We start from the raw sequence: 22,777 nt of genomic DNA, 5'->3' as shown, positions 1-22,777 counted from the left end.
GGACTGTAGAGATGTCTGTTTTCCCTTGAATATAATGGAATTGGCTTGTTGTGTTCAAAGCGCAAAGAAATACATTGGAAAAACTTTTTGTCTCTTTCCAGAAATCATGACTCGGTACCATCAAGCATCAAGCCACAGACCCAATTCAAGTTTCATGTAGGAACTATTTCCTTTCTACCAAACTACATCTGCCCTTCGTATCACTGCAGAAGAAGTGTGCATCTAGTTCAGCAAGTTCTCCAACAGAAACGGCAGAAGAGGTCAAGTGTCAGTACCATAAATTACGACACGTAGGCACGTATCACGGATCGCAGGGCCCATATGCAAATATCATGGCACAGGCCAACTCGCGGCTCACACTACAACAGCGCTAAAAATAGCACACACATACGGTCCGCAGTTGTAAAAAAGGCTGCCGTTTCTGTGGATTTATTTTGTGAAACCACTGATCTTAGGTTTAGGGTAAAAAACATCTGGTAAGGCATTATAAAAGACAGTTTAAACAGTAAATAAATTTACGTAAATGCCGTAAATGAAGTAGTTACAAGGGTCACGTGATTGCTGCAAGTTACTTAAGAAACGTATGTTACACATACGATTCACATAACTAATGTGAACTTTGTAACTTAAGTTGAAATGGTTACTTTTGATTTCACACAGGACTCAAACCCCGTTCTCCTGGGTGAAAGTTTGCTGTTTGTTTAACCCATCCACCACCCCTTCTTCCAACTGAATGCGGGATTCAACCCTTTTAAACTTCACTTGGCTGTCAATCACTACTACGTCAGCAAGATGGCGGTGGCCGCATTACAGCAGGCAGTGAAATACGGAGACATAGCTTGTTTTTCGCGGGCTGTACACAAGACCTATATTAATAATATTTTTGACAGGAGAACAGGCTGATCTAGTTTGATACTGCCAGTTTACCTGAGCTAACAAACATTATAGTTCAACTGAGGAGGATGCCTATAATGTATACGAACACAAGTATCTCCATCATGAGTAGCATGCTTCCTTCTGCGTATTGATATGGTGTAGTTTGTCAGAAAGGAAATAGTTTCTACATGAAACATGTTTTTGGCGCTTTGAGTACCAGAAGCCAATCGCTATCTAGTGCCATTATCTTTGAGAGAAAGCAGACATCTTTACAGCCCACACCAACACAATCTAGACTGATACAGTAAATAGCACTACAGGGAAGACGAAAAATGTGTATTTCTGATTTGGGGGCAAACTGTCCCTTTAGGCATTAAACAAAAAACACACTGGGGAGAGAAAAGTTTGCACACTTTTCTCTTTTAACCTTTTTTTTTTTACTGAAATCAATCCCTAAGCACCTTACAGTCACAAATCATCCATCGCCTCTCATCCTTTGTCTTGGTATTGACTGGCCACAAAGCAGCCACTCAAAAGAGCAGCCTGCGCTGGCTCGCACACTCCATCATACACACATCCTTACAGAGGTAGAAAGAGAAGCGGAGACCGTCGCGCACATCTCAAAAGCACAAAAGGACAAAGAGGCTCCCTGTCAGATATTCCAGCTACACTGCTGTGAGCTCAGCTTTGGAAATGAGGTTGGGAGAAGGTGCTGGGGTCTTACATATTGGTGCACAGTGGGGAAGTGGCGGGGTCTTTAATTGGAGGCATGGGAGTGTAGGAAGACCGCAGTTTAGTCTACACCTGGTTAAAAAAGGGAAAAAAAATCGTAATGAGTTTTTCCCTTAACTGTGAAAGAGCTTAGGGCATGCCACTAATGGTGTTCAGTGGGGCTAGTTGCCCCTTCGAGACTCCAGAGGTGATGTTTGGTGGGAGATTGAAGAGAAGGAGGGAGGTGAGCCGGCTTTTGGTTTTACCGAGCTGATTTACAAAGAGGAGGAAGGCAAGCCTCTAATTTGAACTATTTATCTCTGGAGTAAGTAGCTACACAGGATATTGAGTCCAATAACACACATACACACACAGACACATTGGCTCCCCAGTTCCCTGCTCACCCAAGTGAAGGAGGGGATTAAGGATTTGATTCACTCCCGCCATTGTCTCTCCCACCCTCCAGATTTCTGCCTCTTAATCGGGCCAAGAGCATCTGACATGATGCACAGGTATTCTCCAAGCTTGCTCAAGGCTCCCGGAAGACGGCATAAGTGATTCCCAGGGGTGCTTTGAGTTGCCAGTGCGACGGATTGGGATCCTGTGCGTATTATGATTGGTGAATGTCTCCAGACAAGGCAATGCCAAAGCGAGGGATGTGTATCAGGGTTGTAATGACATCATCTGCACAGGCTGTGACAGTCAGGGCGATTTAGAGTGGGAAAGTGTTGGCTGTTGCCATGGGCAATCACAGAGAAAGGATTGAATGGATAATACAGATCAGGCAACATCAGTAAGATACTGCATTCACTTCTTTGGCCTTGCCAAGTGTTTGTTCCACAGTGACAGTAAGCGCAGAGTGTCGACCATATCTTACTCATGCAGTTATATCTCACAACTCCTCGTGGCTAAAAGCATCATGTCTGCTGGCCAGAACTGACTGGCTCCTAACTGTTTTAATCATTAGTTTGTGAGTTGTTTTTAGACTATGAATCAGGAGCGTTTAATACATGCTGACATGTGTTAAATAATCCTCCAAGCTGCACAAGATAAATCTAGAAATTATGAACTTTCATTGTGTTCAGTAAAAATACAATGACATCTATTTCCTATCTAGATACGTACATATATGAATTAATTGTTAATTGATTGATTAATGTGGGGATTTGAGACCTCCTTTTCAGGCTTTTTGCTCTCATTTATCTCACTGGAATCATTTAAATCCCCTCACCTCATTAAGAGTCCGTCAGGCAGTCACAGGTGATAAACTTTGTATTTATTAAACATTGTTTAAGGGGAGGCATATTATGCTCCTTTTTACTTGTATTTTGGGTTTCTACTAGAACATGTTTACATGCTTTGCTTTTTCTCATACTGTCTGACTTTATCTGTATTCACCATCTGTATGAAACATGTTAGTGCCTGTCCCAAAAAGCCAACTCTGCTGTCATTGACTTGCCATAAAAATTGTATATATATATGGCATACCTTTGCAAAGGTAGCTCAGTGCCCTGGGTGGAGATACAAAGTCAGAATCTCTAATTAAATCCCATGTGTTGTGATCCAGGTAGCCCACAAAAAGCTGACTGGGTTGCCTTGTTTCACAGTTTGTGTTGGAAGCATGGATGTATAAAGAGAACTGGATAGGTTTTGGAGTTAAGATCCTGTTTATTCCTATGAAAGTTGCTCACTGGCAAAAGAAGTTTGACTTCCTTGCAAGAAACATGTAATTATCTCTTGGACTTTCCAAATTATATCGGACCGAATGGATCAAGGTCTGGTAGTGAAATGAGTAATTTTGCAGGAGTTGTGACAAAAAATCTGATGTACCAGCTTCTCTTTCAATAATTTAAGTCTGTTAGAAGAAGACCCGAACTTTGTAATTCCCCATTTGGCCACGATGTCCTGCTTCAAAACTCGGTGCTGTCCCTGGGGGCTTGGTTAGAAGAAACTCCAGATTCCCATATATGTGCACAAGAACTGATAAAAATGAGTTTTTCATACGGCAACTTTATCATTTACATGTCTAAATGCTCTCTGAAACTTTCTCTAAATGTCCTAAGTTCGCTAACTGTATTTAAAATTTGATCATTCACAATAAAAGGGCCTATTTCTTCAAATCAAACTCCTTAATAGAGCGAGATAACCTCGTGCAATTATCATAAATACATTCATCCAAATGTTCATTTGTCTTCTATCTGAATGTCACTCCAGGTCTCATGGGTATCTTTATTTTTCCTCTTACTTACACAGCCAAAGCACAGACAGATTTTCCCATGGTACAATCAAAATGCACCCCAGAACAGATGTTTTTTTTTTTCTGTGTTAGCCTTTTTTTTTTTTTTTTTTTTTGGAGAGTGCCCACTACATAATCTGTCAGGAGCTTGGCAAGCCACATTCTATTTAAAACTCAGACCACCTCTGTCAGAAAAGCAATTACTAGTGAGGGTTTCATTTTAATTTAAATGAGATTACATTACAGTGACATGAAAAAGGGGCACTGTCAGGATGGAAAGAACACGAGTGCTCCTTTTTATCTGTTTCCCCAGCACTGGGATTGAGGCGAAAGACTTAACTGCATGAAGAAAGAATGTGTGTGTGAGACAGGGTGTATGTGAGACGCAAAGACAAACAGACAAGAGTGTAATGTACTGTATGCTTATGTGTGCACATGCATGTGAAAGTGTGTTACTGTGGCGCATCTTAAAGCGACCAGCTTGTGAATATTGAATGCTTGGAGACAGAGAAGAACAATTACTGCAATGCCTCGGGCTCAAATCAATATAAAAGCCCTGTGCAAAGCAACGTCAGTGACTTAAAGCTATATGATATGTCATTTTCAACTTTTTTTTTTTTTCATGATCCTTTCTCTAATCCTCTCAGCCCCCATATCTTTGTTGTTTTCTTTCTTCATTCAAAGCCACTGTAGGCTGAATTCAGTGTATCACAGAAGAGCATACCAAGCATCTGGGGCTGGCTGGCTCATTACCTGGTGCACAAGGGAGAGCCATGTCAGAGAAAGCCGTCAAACTAACTTTATGGTCTAGTTGCAGCATGTGTCTGTCCCTAAGGTGAATTCTGAGTAAGAAAGAGGCACATCATGTTGTAACTGTTTTATTCTCCCCTCTCTCTCCCTCTCTCTCTCTCTCTCCCTCTCTCTGTCTCTGTTTACCCATCCCCTCCCCTGCCGCTTATGCTACCCGGCCTTGAATGGAACAGCGGATGAACTTGGGATTGAGTTCATGGGTAAGACAACTTTTCATTGACTGTGTGTCGAGTGCTCAGAATTTCATGTGCATCACTTCTGTGAAATACCACATACAGAACACACGATCCAGCACAACAAGGCCACTCACCTTGGAAAATTAATGCAGGCCAGTCGCCATGGAAACACCGTGGTGGTGAATTAGGTGTATTCTGTCTGCATGAAGAACAGTGCCTTTAGAGACGAGTGATGTAACGAGGATGGAGCAAGAAAGACACGCCGGACTAGTTCATGTATCGACTCGTGTCTTGCTTGCCATGTATGTATACTCATTTTAGCAGCAGTCTCTGAAACTGTTACATTATATATAGTGGGACGTATTTGTCAATGTCATCTAATACAATGTATGGAAATACAATTTAAACCTCTTTTGAATCCAATTGATATCACTTTGTCTTTCAACTTTCCAGGGGCTTAACAAATCTTTGAAAAAACAAATTATCTAGCCCTGTTTTGTTGATAATGAAACGCTGTTCTTTGTCCAGAGGGAATATACATTCTTACCCCCCGCACACAGACTGTACCACACTCGTACCGCTTTTCATTTTCTTCTTTGCCATTTTTCCCTCGCTATTTCACTCCCTTTTGTGCATATGTGAAAACCAACATTGCATGCTGTGAAGTTTTCCATTAACGTGGCTTCATACACTGCCGTCACGTCACACACTTGCTCCAGGAAATAGAAGGCGCTCTGAGAGCCGAAGCCTTCCCTGCACACAACATTCCTCAGTTCAGTGGTTTTAATCTGGGGACTAAATTAGTCCAGAATGCTACTGCAGGTGGGCGGATGCATTAGAGAAAATGAGAACAGGATTGATCGATTGATAGCCGGACAGATGACAGACAGAAGCGCAGGTCGTTTTGGCTCTGTGCGTGCTCTCTTGCTCATTCATTGTGTTCCATTATGACTTCCTCTTCTGCTTTAGCAATGAATCTTTTGATAGCTGTTATATAAGTCCAATATGTGACCATCTGAGACAGTCAGTCAGAATACAGCAAAGCTCTGTTTGAAGAGGGATTGAGTGCTCTAAATATGATCTTGTCTTTGGTTTTTTCTTTTTTGTGTGTGTGTGTGTGTGCATTTTTTCAGCTCAGCAGCTGAAGCTCTGTGTGTCGCACTAGTTTGCCCTGATGTATTTTAGGTTGAATACCCCATTTTGTCATGGATACTTTAGCATGCTCTCCATTATAGCATCTTTTTTTCTGGTCATGAGTAGAGTGGTTTCGATGGCGTAGCTGGCCATATGGGGCTGTGTTGTCCTCGTGTCAATATGACATGGCTTAGCCGATATAGCTGAGGCTGTTCAGTTTGTTCCATTTCCCAACATGCTCTTGCATCTAATTTCAAGAATGCCTCATAGGCATCGTGCATGAAAGGCCCATAATGGTTTTATGTACAGACTGCATGTTGGTTTTTCCTCGCAGCCATTCAGCAGGGCTTTGGAGACAGCTGTTTTTATGTTTGGATTTTGGAAATTCATCTATCCAAAAACAGGCAGAGGGTTGTCTCAGGTGGTGCCGCACATGAGCAATGATGATGGAGCAGCAGGGAAACATATATCCCATATATCTTATAGATGGACTCATCGAAAGGTCATTTCAGTGATGGTTTAAGGCCGGAGGGTATAAAGGGGTACATATACAAATGACACATTACTTATAAACAAAGAACAGAGGCAAGTTCTGTTGTTCATTTGTTAAGTGCAGCTTGAAGACATTCACTGCTGCCTTCCAGACAAATTACAGGGTGGGACTAGAATCTGCGAGTCAAGAACATGATGACAGCTCCACTCAGAAGTATTATACTATTACTGTCAAATATGTCATTATCATAATATTATGTTCTATTGTGCACAATAGAACCAGACAGATATATGTTATTATCAGCCATAATAGCTTATTATAGTTATAAATATCAGCAGTATATTGGACGACCATAATTTCTCCTATTCAAGTTGATATATTATAAATACTTAACTTAGCATGATATAACTTTTTTGATTTCCCGTAAGCTTTACTGTTTTAAATGAACTCATATCTATCTTTTATCCATCAGTGTGTGGAATATAGCAACTATAATGACTGTGGCCTATAGATAAAGCTAACAAAAACAAAACGATTCTCAGTTTCAGGTAATTACACAGTAATGAAAACAAAATAATGAATATTATATTCCATTTCTGCCAATAGATAGAAGTTCTATCCACTGGACCTTTAAAGTTACTGTACTTACATTTTTGCGTAAAACAACTTTATCACAACTACTTTCAAATCATATCTAATAGAAATCTATGAGCATATATTTTTATAATCCTTAATATCAATATTGCTGTCAATATGACAAGTACAGTACCAAACAGACTATACAGCACAATATAAACTGACTAAACTGGTAAGTCACACTCTAATATCTGTAAACAGATATGCAAAATTGCAGAAGATTTTTTAATCGGAAAGATTCGTGTAAAGTCTGTGTGGAGACATTGGCCAAAATGCAAGAATCATCTGATGACAATGTAGCTTTTTAGTTATCTTTATTCATGTGCAGACATCTGTTTATAAAGAGATTAGCCAAAATGTCATCTGGACTAACCACACCTATGTGTTAATGAAATTTCTAAACGGATGGTGTCATCATCAGACCAATAGCTGATGGGTTCAGAGATTGGTCAAATTCCAAATTGTTCTTTTCAAGATGATAACATGGCAGCAGAAACAACTGAACTTTGAAACGTAATACTTCCAAGCCATTATTTGCCAAATAAATGCACCACAAATATGACTAAAATTATCCACATAGCAGTTGCCAGCTTGCCAGTGTTAAATAAGCAATAGTGTGTCACAGCTGGCAACCCCTGCAGCATATCTTTAGACTCTCCATTTTAATTCCAACCAATCCTGTCTCCTTTTCACAGGAGCTGAGTGGGCAGTTTGGACCACTGATGTATATATATATATATATATATATATATATATATATATATATCTCCACATATTGTAACTCCAGGATATGTTCAGATGTTATCTCTATCTTTTGCCAGAAGCATTCTAATATTAAAAAGGTTTCCCTCCAGTTTGAACTCCATTACACCATACTTCCCCTTAAATGTGTTGATGCAGCACTGATGTAATGCAGAGGAAGAAAATAAAGAAATGGTGCAAACAGACTGCTTGGTTGCACTTCAGTGTCAGCTTTGAACACAGGAAGCTCTCCAACTGTGCCCTTAAAACAAGAGTTGGGGGGAGCAGCGTAGACAAGCAGGGATGAAGAAGACCTCCCAGGACAGTTCTCTGTTGACAGCATCAAAAGCCACAGACAAGCCCTTAAAGGTCATGAACAGGCTGCGGCTGTGTTTTCTGCACTTTAGCCTGCAGTTGTCAAGGTGGTGAGATCAGACACAGGGGGGGTTATTGTTTTTTGATTGATTGAGTGATGTCACAGGAGGTTGTGTTGAAGGTCATAAATGTCAGTGGGACAGAGAAGTATCTCCAACTCAACCCACAGTGGATTAGTCAAATACATGACTGTATAAAAGAAGTGGGCATAGCCACCATGACGTCACCCACTGGTTTGTGGACTACCGTTTTGATGCCTCAATTTTGACGTTTGGGCCATCTTGGCTATATTTTGATGTCAGGGTGTTTACAGGGTACCACGTAGTCTTGAGTGCATGCGTTACCATTTTGGGATAAGGGCAAAAACAGTTGTTAGTATTTCAGTCTAAGCCCAGGATGGAGCAACTGTGCACCTGCAAAATAGATATCGCAAAGGAAGGGGAATGATATCTTAGATAGGTTCATGCCAACAGTCTACATTTGCTGAGTCAGACCGGTGTCACATAGCAAACTCCCAAAAGCAAGTTCATGGCTAACTGTATACAGTGTTATGGATATGCATTGCTACACCTCTATGGTGATTGACAGTTTGCTGTGGCAGTAAGATGTTTCCTGAGATAACTCAATAAATCAAGTGAGGAGCACAGCAATTTTCAGACTTTTAAAAAAAACTTGCAACCAGAGGAGTCACCCCCTGCTGGCCATTATAGAGAATGCACATCTACTTCTTTTATACAGTCTAGTGTCATATACCAAGTTGGAGGTTTTAAGTTATGCTCATTTTGACCACTAGACGATGTATTTTGACAAGCCAGTGCATGCACCGCCTTCACGCCCTGCACTATGGTAAGTAGTACAGCTCCACAATCCAGCTGCTCAGTCAGTCAGATATCTGCTGGGATCAACTGCTACTTGTCCCAGTTGCTTGTGACCTTAAGCCTCTACTGCTGATGTGCAGGGGTCTGACAAGAAGCTCCGGGAGCATTCATTTGCTGCTAATTCCCTGTCGCCATCAGTCTCTGAATGCTGACACACAAACAGGACACGCGCACACACTCAGTGCGGCCCCTGCTGTGCAGACGGTCCATCGGTGTTGCCTGCTGGGTTTGTCTGAACGAAATGATTATCACACTTCAGTTAGCACATGTCACTGAGCCCTGCCTGTGTCTGCCATGTCCCTATCCCATGCTCAAACACTGACATTTACTGACAGCAGCATTGGTCGTTTTATGGTAATGCAGATTGTGGGTGGATGGGTGTGTGCGGCAGTGTGTGTGCGTCCATCCGCTGTTTGTGTGAGCTCGATATGTTAATTCATGATACGTTTCTTCCTCCCTGCTCAATCAGCCCATATTCTTTGTGTCACAGTGTAAATTCAATGGCCTGAACTGTATTCTCTCCTCCGCAGAGAGCGGTGACACCTACCAGAGGCAGGTGCTGTCCATCTTCAGCATTGCCTCAGGGATCTGTCTTCTCGGAGTGGCATGTATGGCTCTCTACCGCCGCAACAAGTGAGTGATGCCAGCCAGCACCACATTAGTAGAGTATGCCCCTGGCTGTGCAGAAAGAGCACTTTACTATCATGGCATGGAGCCCAATGAAATTCTAAGTGTGAGTCAGCTAGAGGATGTTTTAGCAGGGCATCAAATCTAAATTGTGTAGGATGCATTTGGGACAGATACTCATGTAAGATTTATTTGTAGAGTGGTTTTAGCAAGCAGGTGTGTCACAAAATGCTTCACACGAAACAAAACACATAGATAAGGCAAGACCTAGAGCTAGTTAAAAAAACATTAGACCCTAAGCGTGTGTGTCCGCCAAAGTCATTTACTCACTGAGCTGGAGAGGAAAGAAAAGGAATGTAGACAAAGTAATAGTAATGGCAGAGTATGAAGGGGGAGTTAATGCGGCTTGTGTTGGTTGAATTGGTCTTGATAAATAAAAATGGGTTTTATTTCAGTAAAGTAATGCTCTGAGAAGTGCAGCGCCTATCGGTCAGCATGACCAGGGAGTCCTCGCTCAGTAGTAGAATAAATGTTCTGGAAATTATCTAAACTCGGAGTGCTTGTTATATTGGATCTATTTTCCCCAAATGTAGTTTGACGTTGAAGCTTTTCCTGCATTAAACCTAATTTTAATATGTTCTTCAGTACATTTGTATCAGTACTTCATAGAGAAGTGCATTGTGGGTGGTGGTGGTACTATACAGAGGAGTTAGCTATAAAATAGTTACTTGTGTATTTTAGGTTATTAAAATAAATCCTAGTCAAAGGGAGGGTTCAGATTTTTTTAACTGTTCACATTGGTTCACTCAAGTAACATATACAAACCAATTGATCGATGCAGCGCTGTTCTATGAGGTGAAATTATTAAAATAAAAACTCCTTCTCCAAGCTTGAGGCATGCCAACTGCTATGTACTGTAGGTGATACACTGACTGTGGGTAAGTACCTCATACAACCCCACTTAAAAATATATTATGTTTGGTTACTGATGAAGTAATTAGGAAGGATACAGAAGTGGGACTGCACTATAGTGCTGATGCTTGCCAAATATCCACCATTAGTTGCTTTTATCAACTATTATTTATTTATTTATTTAACTTTATAAAGAAATAAGCACTGTGCCATATTGTAGAGCGTGCTGTACAGCTTATATAATAGTCGATGACACCTGAATTAAAAGAGACACAGCCAATAAATGTTAAGTTTACTGCTTTCACTGTTCTCTTTAGAGTAGTTAGTAACCAGACCATATTTTTCAGGCAGTTAAGTCATTTGATTTTTACATTTTATCTTGTTGCCATGTCATTTACTCAGCAAATATTTAACAGGCCTCAGCTGCGGAGAGAGTTTAGCAACCTAGCATTTAAGAATGAACATTTAATGATGAATTAACATTTAATACAAAAGTTTTAGGCATCAATTAATGTTTAATCCAATCAAAGTTTAATCCAAATTGAAGGAACACTGTCATATTTTTTGTCTAGCGTAGCTAAAAGATGTCATTTTACTTTTTTGATTCACAGTTTTGTGTTATAAGAGCTGTTTTATGGTTAAGATTAAGACGGATTGGAAGAAAAATATATTCGGTGACAAAACATTGAAGCTGTTTATGAAGCAGAAGAACTTGAAGGTCTGCGTAAGTCACCCACTTTTCAACAGATGCACATGGATAAATTACCACCTCCTCGTCGACATCAATGTGACATGTTCACTTCACAGCTTTTCATTCTGCATGCACGCACATTAGCTATCCATTTAAAAAATCCAACTACAACGTTTCTTGTAGCCTCCTCCTGTAAAGTAATGTTCAAAACACTGGTGTCTATGGAGGTATTTCTGGAAAATCTTTTTCTTCCTTTCTTTTTTTCCAAGAATATTATCGCAAAGGCATGTAATGGACGTTTCATGGTACATTGGCTTAATTAAATTTTCACTGGTGCAAGACATCTTCTTTCCTAATGCTATTTTTGTAACTAGTTGGAGTGCTTTTCACCACCATCAGACCTTCAGTTACCAGCTCTGGAAAAAGTCCACATGAGTTGAAAATTGATGCTCATTTCATCTCTTTAACCTTTAACCAAGGTGCTCTTACTCTGACAGCCATTGACAGATGTTCATCTCGGTAGTTTTGACATAAGACAAATGTTTTTTAGTTATATAATATATATTTGTCTTATAATATATTTTATGTTAAACAAAATAAATAAAAAGTCATGAAGCAACAAGCATCTTAATACAGCAATATTCTCTTATTTTACTCTTTTTTATTTCTGAAGTCAGCTCCAGATGCACCAAACATTCCTGACAATCCAAATCTGTTGTCACCCAGGTGGGCTGACTGATTAGTCCCACTTGATCATAATTGTTTAATAGCATAGGTTATGGCCCTAAATGCTGTATAAGGGCAGCTGTTGTGCAAATACTATGATATGTGCCCAAGAACTGGGGAGATGCCACCAAAAAAAGGCTGGAAGAAGAACAACAACTTCAGCGGTGACATGAGTGTGTGATGTGTGTGTTTGTGAGATATGAGGTCTTTTTTTATACACACATACAGTAAACTGTGTGTCAGGATGAAAGGGTATCAGGTCAATAAGTATGATCACCTACCTTGCTGTTGGGTATAAAGAGCTGGCCAAGTGGGTGTGTAGAAATCAATGACTGGACTAAAAACTGTTATCAAAGGATGCTATCATGAGAAAGAAGGCAGGAAATACCCTGACCACAGCAAAAAGCTTATAGTGTCGGACACTTTAAGGTGAAGAATATCATTTTTCCTTTATCTTTGCTTTTTTTTCTTTAGTGAAGCCTTAAATGCACAAGATGTAGTTTTCTGCCACTAGGGGTCTCTCAATCAAAACAATTACAAAGAGACTGAGTGATTCTGTGAAATAGCGTGGTATCACGAGAGGTGTTGTCTTCACCACCAATGATGTTATTTGAGTCAGCTTTTCCCCATTAGGATTCCTTCAGTGTTCATTATTCAGTTTTTAACAGGAGCTGAAGCATCCAAGGAGATTTCCTCCTCTCCAAAACAAATGGAGGAGGTGAATAAAGCCTGATAAAATCACTGAATATAGCAGTTTAACAGAAAAAATCTGGATAGCCGGACAAAGAGGTTCCCAGAGGTTAAAAATCTAAAAAGGTGTATCAGAAAAAGTGTCTTTAAACTGAATAAAAAGATGATTTCTTGCAAACAACCACAGCACTCCACATGCTATTGACAGGTAACACAGCCCTGATTAAAATTGCGGATTTCTCTGCGTGTGACTGACTGGCGGAATTTCCACAATTTTTTTCTTCGTTTTAATGACTGATATCGTATGAAACTAGAAGATCTAAGGAATCTATAGATGTCAAGATATCGTGTCAGAAAGTTGTAAAAGAAAAAAAAAGCTGCAAAGTTAGGCTTTTCAAAGCCGTCATGTGACCTCTGACGTCATCTTTCGCGTACTTTATGCTGATAACATGCCGTTTAAGGCAAAATGTATTACAAATTTGCCATTTCCGCTCACTGTATTTGAATATTTGTATATTTTCTTCATGTGGGATGATGTTAGTCATCAGTAGTAGCCAGTACATTGCAGCAAGGGCATTTCTTGAGTTGCGACCTTATTATATAAAATGAGTTGCTGTGACCTCTAGGATAATCACAGCCTCATGAAACTTTGCAACCACAAACCTAGGTATATTGACAATAAGGGGGTTTCTCAACAATGGTTAATGGAGAAAAGTTACATATTATACCTTTAAATTACAGTCTGTATAGTCAACCAATCAAATTTTGTTCAGGATTACCTAGTAATAAAAGTAATATAACAACCTCTCTCTTTCTCCCTGCACCCACTTCTCTCCATAGAAGACACAGGGAAAAACTCCAGGCTCATTTCTCTGATAGCCGCAGCCTGAGGGACTGCAGTGTCAACGCCTCTGGCCTCATGTCCAAATCTACTCCTAGGCTCCAATACAGCCTTCAACTCCAAAAGGTAAGTCTTTCCCTAGTTTTGATTTATTTCCAGTCATATGGTTATCATCATTATGATCATTTTTTATCTTAATATGTATAGTACTTCTCTAAAAACAGAGCTTAGAGTGCTTGACAGGATGATGTACGATGTATGTCTTAATAATCTCTCTACTGGCTGAAGCCTTTTGTTCACACTCATATCTGACAGAGGCTGAGAGACAGTGTGGAAATTAGGGTTTCAAATAAAAGCATCATGTGTTATACAGAAAAAATCTGCTTGTCATGTTCACAATGACAGATTCCTGTGACAAACTGCAGATTGGAAATTCTAATCTGCGGAGCGTTACGGATCCTGAACTCACCATGCAAGCACAGCAACAATACTGTATGGTAGACAAATAATGTCAAATGACACTTCACCAGTGGTTTTTCTCTCTTGAGAATGCCCAAACTGTATTTTTGCAAAATTAGGTTTTTGCAAATGGGACTTCACATAGTATTCATACAGTTAATTTGCAGCAGGATTGAGAAATGTGTGTAATATGTGACCCTTAACTCAGTTCAGTAAATGAAAAGAAAATCAAAGTTGTGTGAGTAATTCCTTTAATTAATGAAGAAACACAATACTGAAGCATTTTGGAGAGCCAAAGAAGACATTTTTATTTGAGCAGCTATTTCTCCCAATGAAAAATCATAAAGACAAATCCTTGGTTTGAGTAAAAAAGAAGTGTCAGGCTGCAGATATAAAATAAAAGATAGCTTGAGATCAATTAAAATCCACCACAGCCTGCAGACACTGGGGGAGAGAACTGACCCAGACATTCATAGCAGAGCAGGTGGAGGCAGTAGATGGCACTGTGATAAGGCTGATGTCTTCACAGAGTCCAAAGGTAATTGCAGCCTAATGCACACTTATAAAAGTCTCATCCAAAGAGTGCAATAATGCATTAGCACTCTCCTGAATGCACCCTCTTTGTTTGGTGTTAGAAAAATAGTCACATATTCTGGTTATGTTTTTTTTCTGTTATTATTGTTTTGTTGTTGTTGTTGTTGTTGTTGTTGTTGTTGTTGTTCAGTGTGCAGCTTCTAAATGCATCACTGCTTTCCTGTCATGCGTATGTGCTAATGTGCTCTTGCTTAGAAATCTCCAGGTCTTACTGACCTCCACAAATAGCAACACAAATAAATACTTATGGTCTTCTGCAAAATAGATGAGAAACGGAAAACAGAACATTTCCCAAACCATAATATGTTCACTTTGCTTACAGATTCTGTGCAGTTTCTGTATTCATATGCAGATTTTCCCACTGCAAACGAACCGTTTCAGACATTGTTTGGGACTGGACCAAGATGTTTTGGTCCGTACCCGAAGTGCAATTACCGTATTCATACCTGCCCAAATGAGTCAAAGCAAGGAGGAAATGAGAGTCAGATTTAACCAGACTAAAAAGTGAAGGTGTGAAAACACCCTTGGACACCATTTAATTTGTTGTTGCATGCGATTCCTCAGGTTAAGCCTTGTTCTGTTATTTTTGTGTTTCCAAATGTGGCCTGTGTTAAATCTCTTTAATAATGCAACAGTGTCTATTATCACCCACTGAGACAAACACCCCTCAAGCTAGCCCCACCCACTGAACTGCAGTTGGCATAATCTGAAAGCTTTTTGAGGGTGTCATTAGAAATTATGGCTGTGAGCAGTTGACAGCTAAGAAGTCGTACAACATTTGATGTAAATGTTGTAGCTGTTAAGTAGCTGTGTTTAAGTCAAATAAAAAACGAGTCTCGAAGAAGACGGCACAGGATTTCACTGCTGCACAGACAAATTCATAACTCACTCTGCACAAAAACCCTCCACTGACACCAAAACCAGTCCCAGCACATTGGAGCCCAGTTTAATGCATTTCAGTCAGACACAGGCCTATTGTCCCATAGCACAATGGCAGGCCATTATATTAACACCATGACTATGAGAATGTGACGACAGCAATGCATGAGGGCTCAGCATGTAGTGTGCCCTGTATCCAGCCACAAAAATGCTTTCAGAGCCGGACACAGGGAGAAAGCCAGGAGCAGGACAAAGACAAAAATAAAAGACAGTAATAACACAGAAACACAAGCTATAATAGAACAGTGTGAAGGAAGCTTAAGGTGAGACGTGAAAGATCACTGGCCAGAAGCACCCAGGAGGGGGCATGAGCTGAGCAGACCAAGGAAAGATTAACAAGTGAAACCTATTTTTTCCACAAATTTGACACAACGACCCCAGACCACCGCTTCTCTCCACCCACTCCCTCGGCTTGTTGCCATCTAGGGAGAGGACATCTGCTGTGGGTGGTGCAATCCTACAAGTTCTCTGTTGTTGTTTTTTTATAAGGATAAGGTAGACAGGCAAAATGGAAAAACTCTACAAGAAAGAACAGAGCAGAGTGTTCTCTAAGAGGCTCAAAACATTTACTGCACAACTACTCGGGTATCCGAACACGGTGGCATTTCCTTCTGTGTGAGGCAGCAAGGTGGAGGATGAGCGCAGTGAGCTGTGAACAACAGGCTGGCTCTGTCGAGGCGGGTGCAGAGGGGACGATGAAGTCCATTTTGGTCAGTGTCTTCCATACCCTCTATATGATAAACTGATGCGCTGCTCGAGTATCCTTAACCTCCTCAAAAATACGTCAACTCCCTGAACTCAGGCGCTTTAGACCAAGACATTTTCCCTGAAGGTGTGCTTAGTAGGGCAACGACTTCCACAGTATGCTGACATCATTGTTAGACAATGCTTTCTGCAGCAATGCTCCGAGTCTGAGCCAACTCAGCTTAGTAAACCCATGGCACCTTTTTTTAAAATAGACACCTGGACACCTGCACTGCCTCTATACTATGTGTACTTTCCACTCCTGAACCACTATGCCGACCTCTCTGCGCACCTGCCCTGGCTCATGCAGCACTTGTACATATTTATGTGTGTCTGCACCATCTGTCATCACAAATTCCTATACGTATTTGCACATCTGGAAAAACATCCTGTGCATATGTTCCCTCCATCTGTAATTATGAATTTTATGAATTGCACATGCTAATGCACTTAAAACTGTAAATACAAACACCCGTATACCATTCTATGAGGGATTGGAATTGATTGAAATTCATACAAGATACTATTATTGGGTGTGCTAATGAATCTGATTCCTTTATTAATTTTTGTATGGAAAAAAGGTAGACCTACACAGGTTTTTGCCATCAGTGCCACTGTTTTATCACAAGCCCAATTAAAAAAAAGACAATGTCTAAATAAAAGAGACTGCAATAATTTGGTAATCCTTTTTACACATGTCCAATTGGAACTGTTCAAACAAATACATTTTAATTAAATATACACTCATGTTGCAAGTTTGCAGCAGCGTACATGCATGAGTTTGACATCATTGTTCTGCAACATAAGATATAGGATGAAAGGAATAATTGATTGATAGACTGGAAAATTTGCAACCAGTTCCCAACTAGAACCGACTCCCTATTCCCATCCCTCATTATAAATGAATCATATGATACTATGGCTTGTTTCAAAGCAATTTTAAAGGAAATGACACCAAAAGAAAAATGGAAATGTAATGGCATCGTTAAACACCTCAAACCTCCTTTGAGAGTTAAATCAACACCTCTGTGGCAATAAGATTGTTTTTCAAATAAAAAGAGATGGGGTATACACCCATGAGAGACACTGCACTGAAACAGACAGGCACCAACATGAAGGAATAAGGGCACACAGGCTGGGAAGACAAGACTAGAAAAACTCAATTCCCTTCAGCCGGAAGCTAGAGGTAACTAACTAGCCGTACTCTAAGAAGAGACTGGGTCACCCTCAGGGATGATGCACTGCTACTGGTGAGGATACTCTATGAATACTTCATGGGCTTAGAGAATGGTAAGGGCCACAGAGCAGAGCCTGCCTTGGTTATGAAATTCCACAGAAATATTTCAATACAAGCTCTGCCATGTGTCCGTCACACCAAAGTCAACTACACGATAATCTGAGGTCATGTGTCCTCAAAGACACAGTTTCTTCTGTCTATAAAACAAGACTTACCCCAAAATAGCACCAGTTCTTAAATACCAAAGGTGTTATCACAGTGTCAGCACTAATTTTTGAAAGTGGTTGTCAGGCTGGCCACCAGGCATCAGCTTTTGGTTGAAAAACTGCTCTCACTATATATTTTGAGTTATTAAGATAATATGCACTCATACCTCAGCTTGGTGACTGTTACGTCCCCAGTTTCTAGGGCAAGGGAGTAACCATTGATGTAATTGAACCCAGGGTAAAAAGAAAAGAAAACAGGTAAACTGAGTGAATGCAATAAGTAAATGATTTATTAAAAGAGGAAAATAAGAGACAAACGACAAACTCAAAACTATTTTCCCAAAACAGAAAGTGACAAAACCAAACAAAGTATAATAAATGGACCACCTCTTACAATCACGTCTTGGAGTCTCCACTAACTCACAGAACCACTACTAGCATGTGTCCTCTACAAACACCATACACCACTTTCTCAAAATCACACAGACCGCTCACAACCATCAAGTGACCCTAAAGCAGTGGTGGAAGAAGTAATCAGATCCTTTACTTCAGTAAAAGTACTAATACCACACTGTGAAATTACTCCACTACAAGTAAAAGTCCTGCATTTAAAACTTACTGAAGTAGAAGTATAAAAGAATCAGCATCAAAATGTATCAAAAGTAATAGTACTCGTTATGCAGAATGGACCCACTCTGCAAAACGCAATATATTATTCGATTATTAATATTGATGCATTTATGTAAGCAATTTTCTAAAGGTAAGGCTAATTTTAACTACTTATACTGTTATGAGGTTTAATTGAAAATTAATCGCTCATCACTTTAAATGCATCATGTTTTTTATGTTCAATCTCGACCTGAAAAGTAACTAAAGCTGTCAACTATTTGCCTCAAAATGTAGTGGTGTAGAAGTATAAAGTTACATAAAAAGTACAAGTACCTCAAAATTATTATTAAGTACAGTACTTGAGTAAATGTACAGGTTACTTTTCACCACTTTCCACAAGCCCTGTCTGCTTGGGTCTTTACTCTATTTAACCTTGTGTAGCCCCTTAATCAGCAGTTGGTTCCAGGTGTGCCCGATCACTCATGACAACCTGGAGGAGGTGCAGGGGGGCAGTCCCTAAAAATAGACAAGGGAAGGATACAAAGAAAAAAACACACACAAACCAAACAACTCCAGCCGTGACATCAGTGACATAAAGGAATCAACTGTTATTACAGTTAGGGCTGGGCAATATGGAGCAAAAGTCATACATTTAGGCTGAATATTGATATACGATATATATCCCGATATTTTTATCACAAAGTGAGAGCAAATGTTCGGTCAAAGCCAAAAATGACATGTCACAAGTAGTTTTATTGAAACAGTTTATTTAGGTGAACATAAATACTGTATAACAACAGTACTTTAAAAAAAAAAAAAAAATCAAAGCTCCATGAAGTGCATATTTAAATAAAAAAATATCTTGAATAAAAATAGCCTATGAAATAAAATAGGCCAATTTTTTTCTGAAATAAATTTTTATATGAGAAAAGAATAACGAACATTACAAAATAACTAAATATAACAAACCGTAGTAAGGGCAGTATTTATATATGAAAAAGGAAAAAAATTGAACTATATAGATATATGCGATATGGTCTAATTCCATATCACATTTAAAAATATATATTGATATATTTTCATATAGTTTCATGTTTTGTTGTTTGTTTTGGTGCAAAATGCATCCCAGTGGCAACCAGCCAACCGTTACTAGCCAAGCAGTGGATCATCATTAATTTTTTGCTAAATTTAAATGTCGAAAAATTTAAATAAGCAGACATTGGACAGGTGCAGGAATTGGCTTCCTGCTCTCCTCCTTTCAAATTAAGAGAAAGTTTGAAATATGTCCAACATTCTGAAGTTCATGAAGTTGTAGGCTTTTATATCACCTTTAAAGAAAAAGGCACAGTGCCATCAGGGAATTAATAAGGGTGCCAGTATGAACAGAAAACGGAGGAGGAATATTAGCCACTTGTTCAGCGAGTGTTGTGACAGCAGTGGGGATGATATGAAAGCTTCTGCAAGTATAGCGCCATGATTAATAAAAGGACCGGCCAGTGCTGCCTGAAAATGCATTAATAATGCTGTCAACAGTTACAAACTCAATGCACGTCCGCGCATAATTCAAAAACAGCTGATTAACATTTTGGTCAGGTGGAGACAAAATTGTGTTTGCCATCAGTGGTAGTCACTTTGACACCTTGCTTAGTTTGAGCAGTAAACTGGTGGTGCTTAATGCTGCTGCTCACCCAAAGAATGTCCTTCATGAAGAATGGTCAAATATCCCATTATGCACAGTTCAGGACCTGTGATTTGATGGTAATCCAAGGAGGATTAATGCTGCTCTGAATGCATAGGTTTACCCTTCTTGTAATGTAGTTGATAGTCAGATTTTTCAGTGTTTCTATCAGGCCCCTGTACTTTCTCCTTGAAATAAATCCGCATTTCTTTGTGTTTATCCAAGGCTTTCACAAGTGGCATAAAAACAAGGCAAAAGTGAGATAGGAGGGAACAAGTGAAATGGGTTACGCAACGCAGGTTCGCCATTGTCTGCCACAAGCTTTTTATTTTATCCCCTGACACAGATATCATCCTGCGGGAAAGTTTTCCACCGTAATTGTTCCAGAAAGTGAGGCAGTCTCCACCTGCAGGGTATATGAAAGGGTGGCCAAAATGGTCCTATTTTCTTGCACAACTAGTGAACAGCAGTAACAGCTCCCTTTGGGAGTCAGGGGTGTAAGGGAGAACAAAAAGTCTTATCAGGCATGAGAACCCTGAACCGGCTCTAAGTCAGATGCAGTTGCATTGATGATGTGGAATCAGACGGAAAGAAAGGGCAGCACAGGAAGTACCGTAACTGGAATAACAGAATTATCTCGTGACTTAGTGCCTCACAAGGGGGTTCTTGGGGCATTCATGGCCGCTGTGCTAGGGCTCTGTTTGGGGCTTGTTGTAAGATAATGGTGTTAATTTTGATAAGAATAGAGGGAAAGAATTGAGGGGGGAAATTCTTTAGGAAACCATTAATGTAATCTTGTGTGGGATTAATTCTTTAGTGCAGCGGGAGTGCTGTGAGGGCCATAGTGGAGTTTATTCACAAAGCGTCCCTTCCTAATCTGCTGTTAAAATGTAAAGTGTAATTAAAGACACTCCGACTAAGGGGGGATACATCAGTGAGAGAACATCCTCAACCTGACTGGGGACTTAAACCTGAGTGGGGACTTTCTGCTAAGCCACATACAGTATCCCCAGCATTATGTATTAAACCCTGAGCTTACTTCTTTTGTTGACTTACATAATGGCTTACACCTTGTGTTTGATTTTGATAATTACAACAAATGAATTCAAGCCAACCCCCCAACAAACGTGTTGCTGGCAGGCCCAGCTGAGTATTTACTTTCCAAGGCTTTAATGCTACAGTGAAGATACTGGTAACATGAATCTACAATCCATTGGAACCTCGCCATTCAAGAGGAGAGCTAAGTAACGCTCCAAAGTTTGGCAACATTTTGGTATTGGAAAAACTGACTGACAAATCAAATGGGTTCCTTAACTTCTCACCTTAAGATATCTGAGTGAAAATGGTTTTCTTTGGGTACCCACGAGTTTCCTCTGTACATACATGCCTACTTTATGCTTATCTTGTGCAGTTTTACTCATGTAGTACAAATGTGTTGTTGCAGGAAAGTCCCCACACCCAAAAGGAAAAACTCACTAGCCAACCTGCATGATGTATCCTGTTTCATCATCTGAATTTTTAAATCTCCCTAGAGTTCCCATGTTGATATAGAAACACACATCTTCCAAATTCATTTCCGTAGATGTTGCTAATGGATTTCTCCATCAGAGGGGGGATTATGTTGTGTATTTGAAGTTGTATTAAAAGATCTGACATATAGCAGTTTAAATATGCATCACATGTGGTTTGACAAACACACAGAAATCTGACCAACAGTCACAGTCTCTTTACAGGAAACTCCTGCTTGATTAAGATATGAACAGCTCTGATTTAGGAAATCCCACTGCACCATTTGGAACAATAACAGGAAAGCAAGAGACCTTACTTGCGAACATTAAGTATAATAATACCAGTAATAGGAAAACTGCGCAGTTGCTGTTCGAACCAAGGACCTGCTTTGTGTATCTTGAATTTTGTATCTGTTTTGTGATACTTAAATAAATAAGTCTTTATAGATTTTACACTACAACGGGAGTAATCGTAAAACAGTCAGTGAAATGATTTGAAATTATTGCAGAAATGGTGTCTGATGTAGTATTTTGGAACGATTTTTGACCATTTCTTAATTCTTGAGTGATCACAAAATGTTAAATTAAACACCAAATCTGTGTAACATTTCGCTGCAAAGACTTATGAGAGGGGACAGAGTGATAATGGGCTAAACTATAATAAAGAAACTGCATTTCTGGGTCTTTTTCATGCCATAATGATGATACATCCCGAAGCCACAATTACCATGTTTTACTGCTTATTGTATGCCCTATTCTTCTTCATTTTTTGCAGAGCTGCAGTTCTCACGGATCGTCTGTTAAGGGCAGCAGCGTGGCACCAGGCACATCAACAGTAACCCCACCTATTCTCAGCAGAGCGCTGTCTAAAGGGAAACGCTTCAGGTGACAATGTGACATCCTCTTATTTCCTGTTTCATATCTCTCACTTCTCCAGATATGAGATGCAGCCAAGTGAGAAAAGTAATCATGCTGCAATATGGTAGAAAATATAGACCTCCAAATAATAAATAGATCATTTGTGAAATGGTTAGAAAGATTTATGGTAATTGTGATAGCAGCTATGTTAATATACATTTCCAACAGCATAAGCTTTGCCTGTGTGCATATCCTTAATCAGAATCAGACGTTTTCTAGGAGGATTATTGGTTAAGCTTTAATTAAATGAAAATTAGAGTCTCTCTAAACAGTTGGGAAAGAAGATGCCTTTATTAGCATGGCATGTCCAGTAAATTGTGCAAAGTGATTAA

General features: G+C 39.7%; 1 protein-coding gene across 1 annotated transcript in view; it reads left to right on the top strand.

The window, feature by feature from the left end:
- The window catches only part of nrg3b (neuregulin 3b), a 226,666-nt gene that overhangs the window by 193,931 nt on the left and 9,958 nt on the right, over positions 1-22,777 (top strand). The window contains exons 4-7 of the mRNA XM_059324121.1: positions 4,807-4,833; positions 9,597-9,699; positions 13,553-13,679; positions 22,303-22,412. Coding sequence (XP_059180104.1) covers positions 4,807-4,833; positions 9,597-9,699; positions 13,553-13,679; positions 22,303-22,412 — 367 coding nt within the window. The remainder of the gene's footprint in view (positions 1-4,806; positions 4,834-9,596; positions 9,700-13,552; positions 13,680-22,302; positions 22,413-22,777) is intronic.

This window comes from Centropristis striata, chromosome 21 (genome assembly GCF_030273125.1).
Source record: "Centropristis striata isolate RG_2023a ecotype Rhode Island chromosome 21, C.striata_1.0, whole genome shotgun sequence".
Taxonomy (NCBI): domain Eukaryota; kingdom Metazoa; phylum Chordata; class Actinopteri; order Perciformes; family Serranidae; genus Centropristis; species Centropristis striata.
The sequence above is the reverse complement of the archived record's forward strand: the minus strand, read 5'-3'. Positions and strand labels throughout refer to the sequence as shown.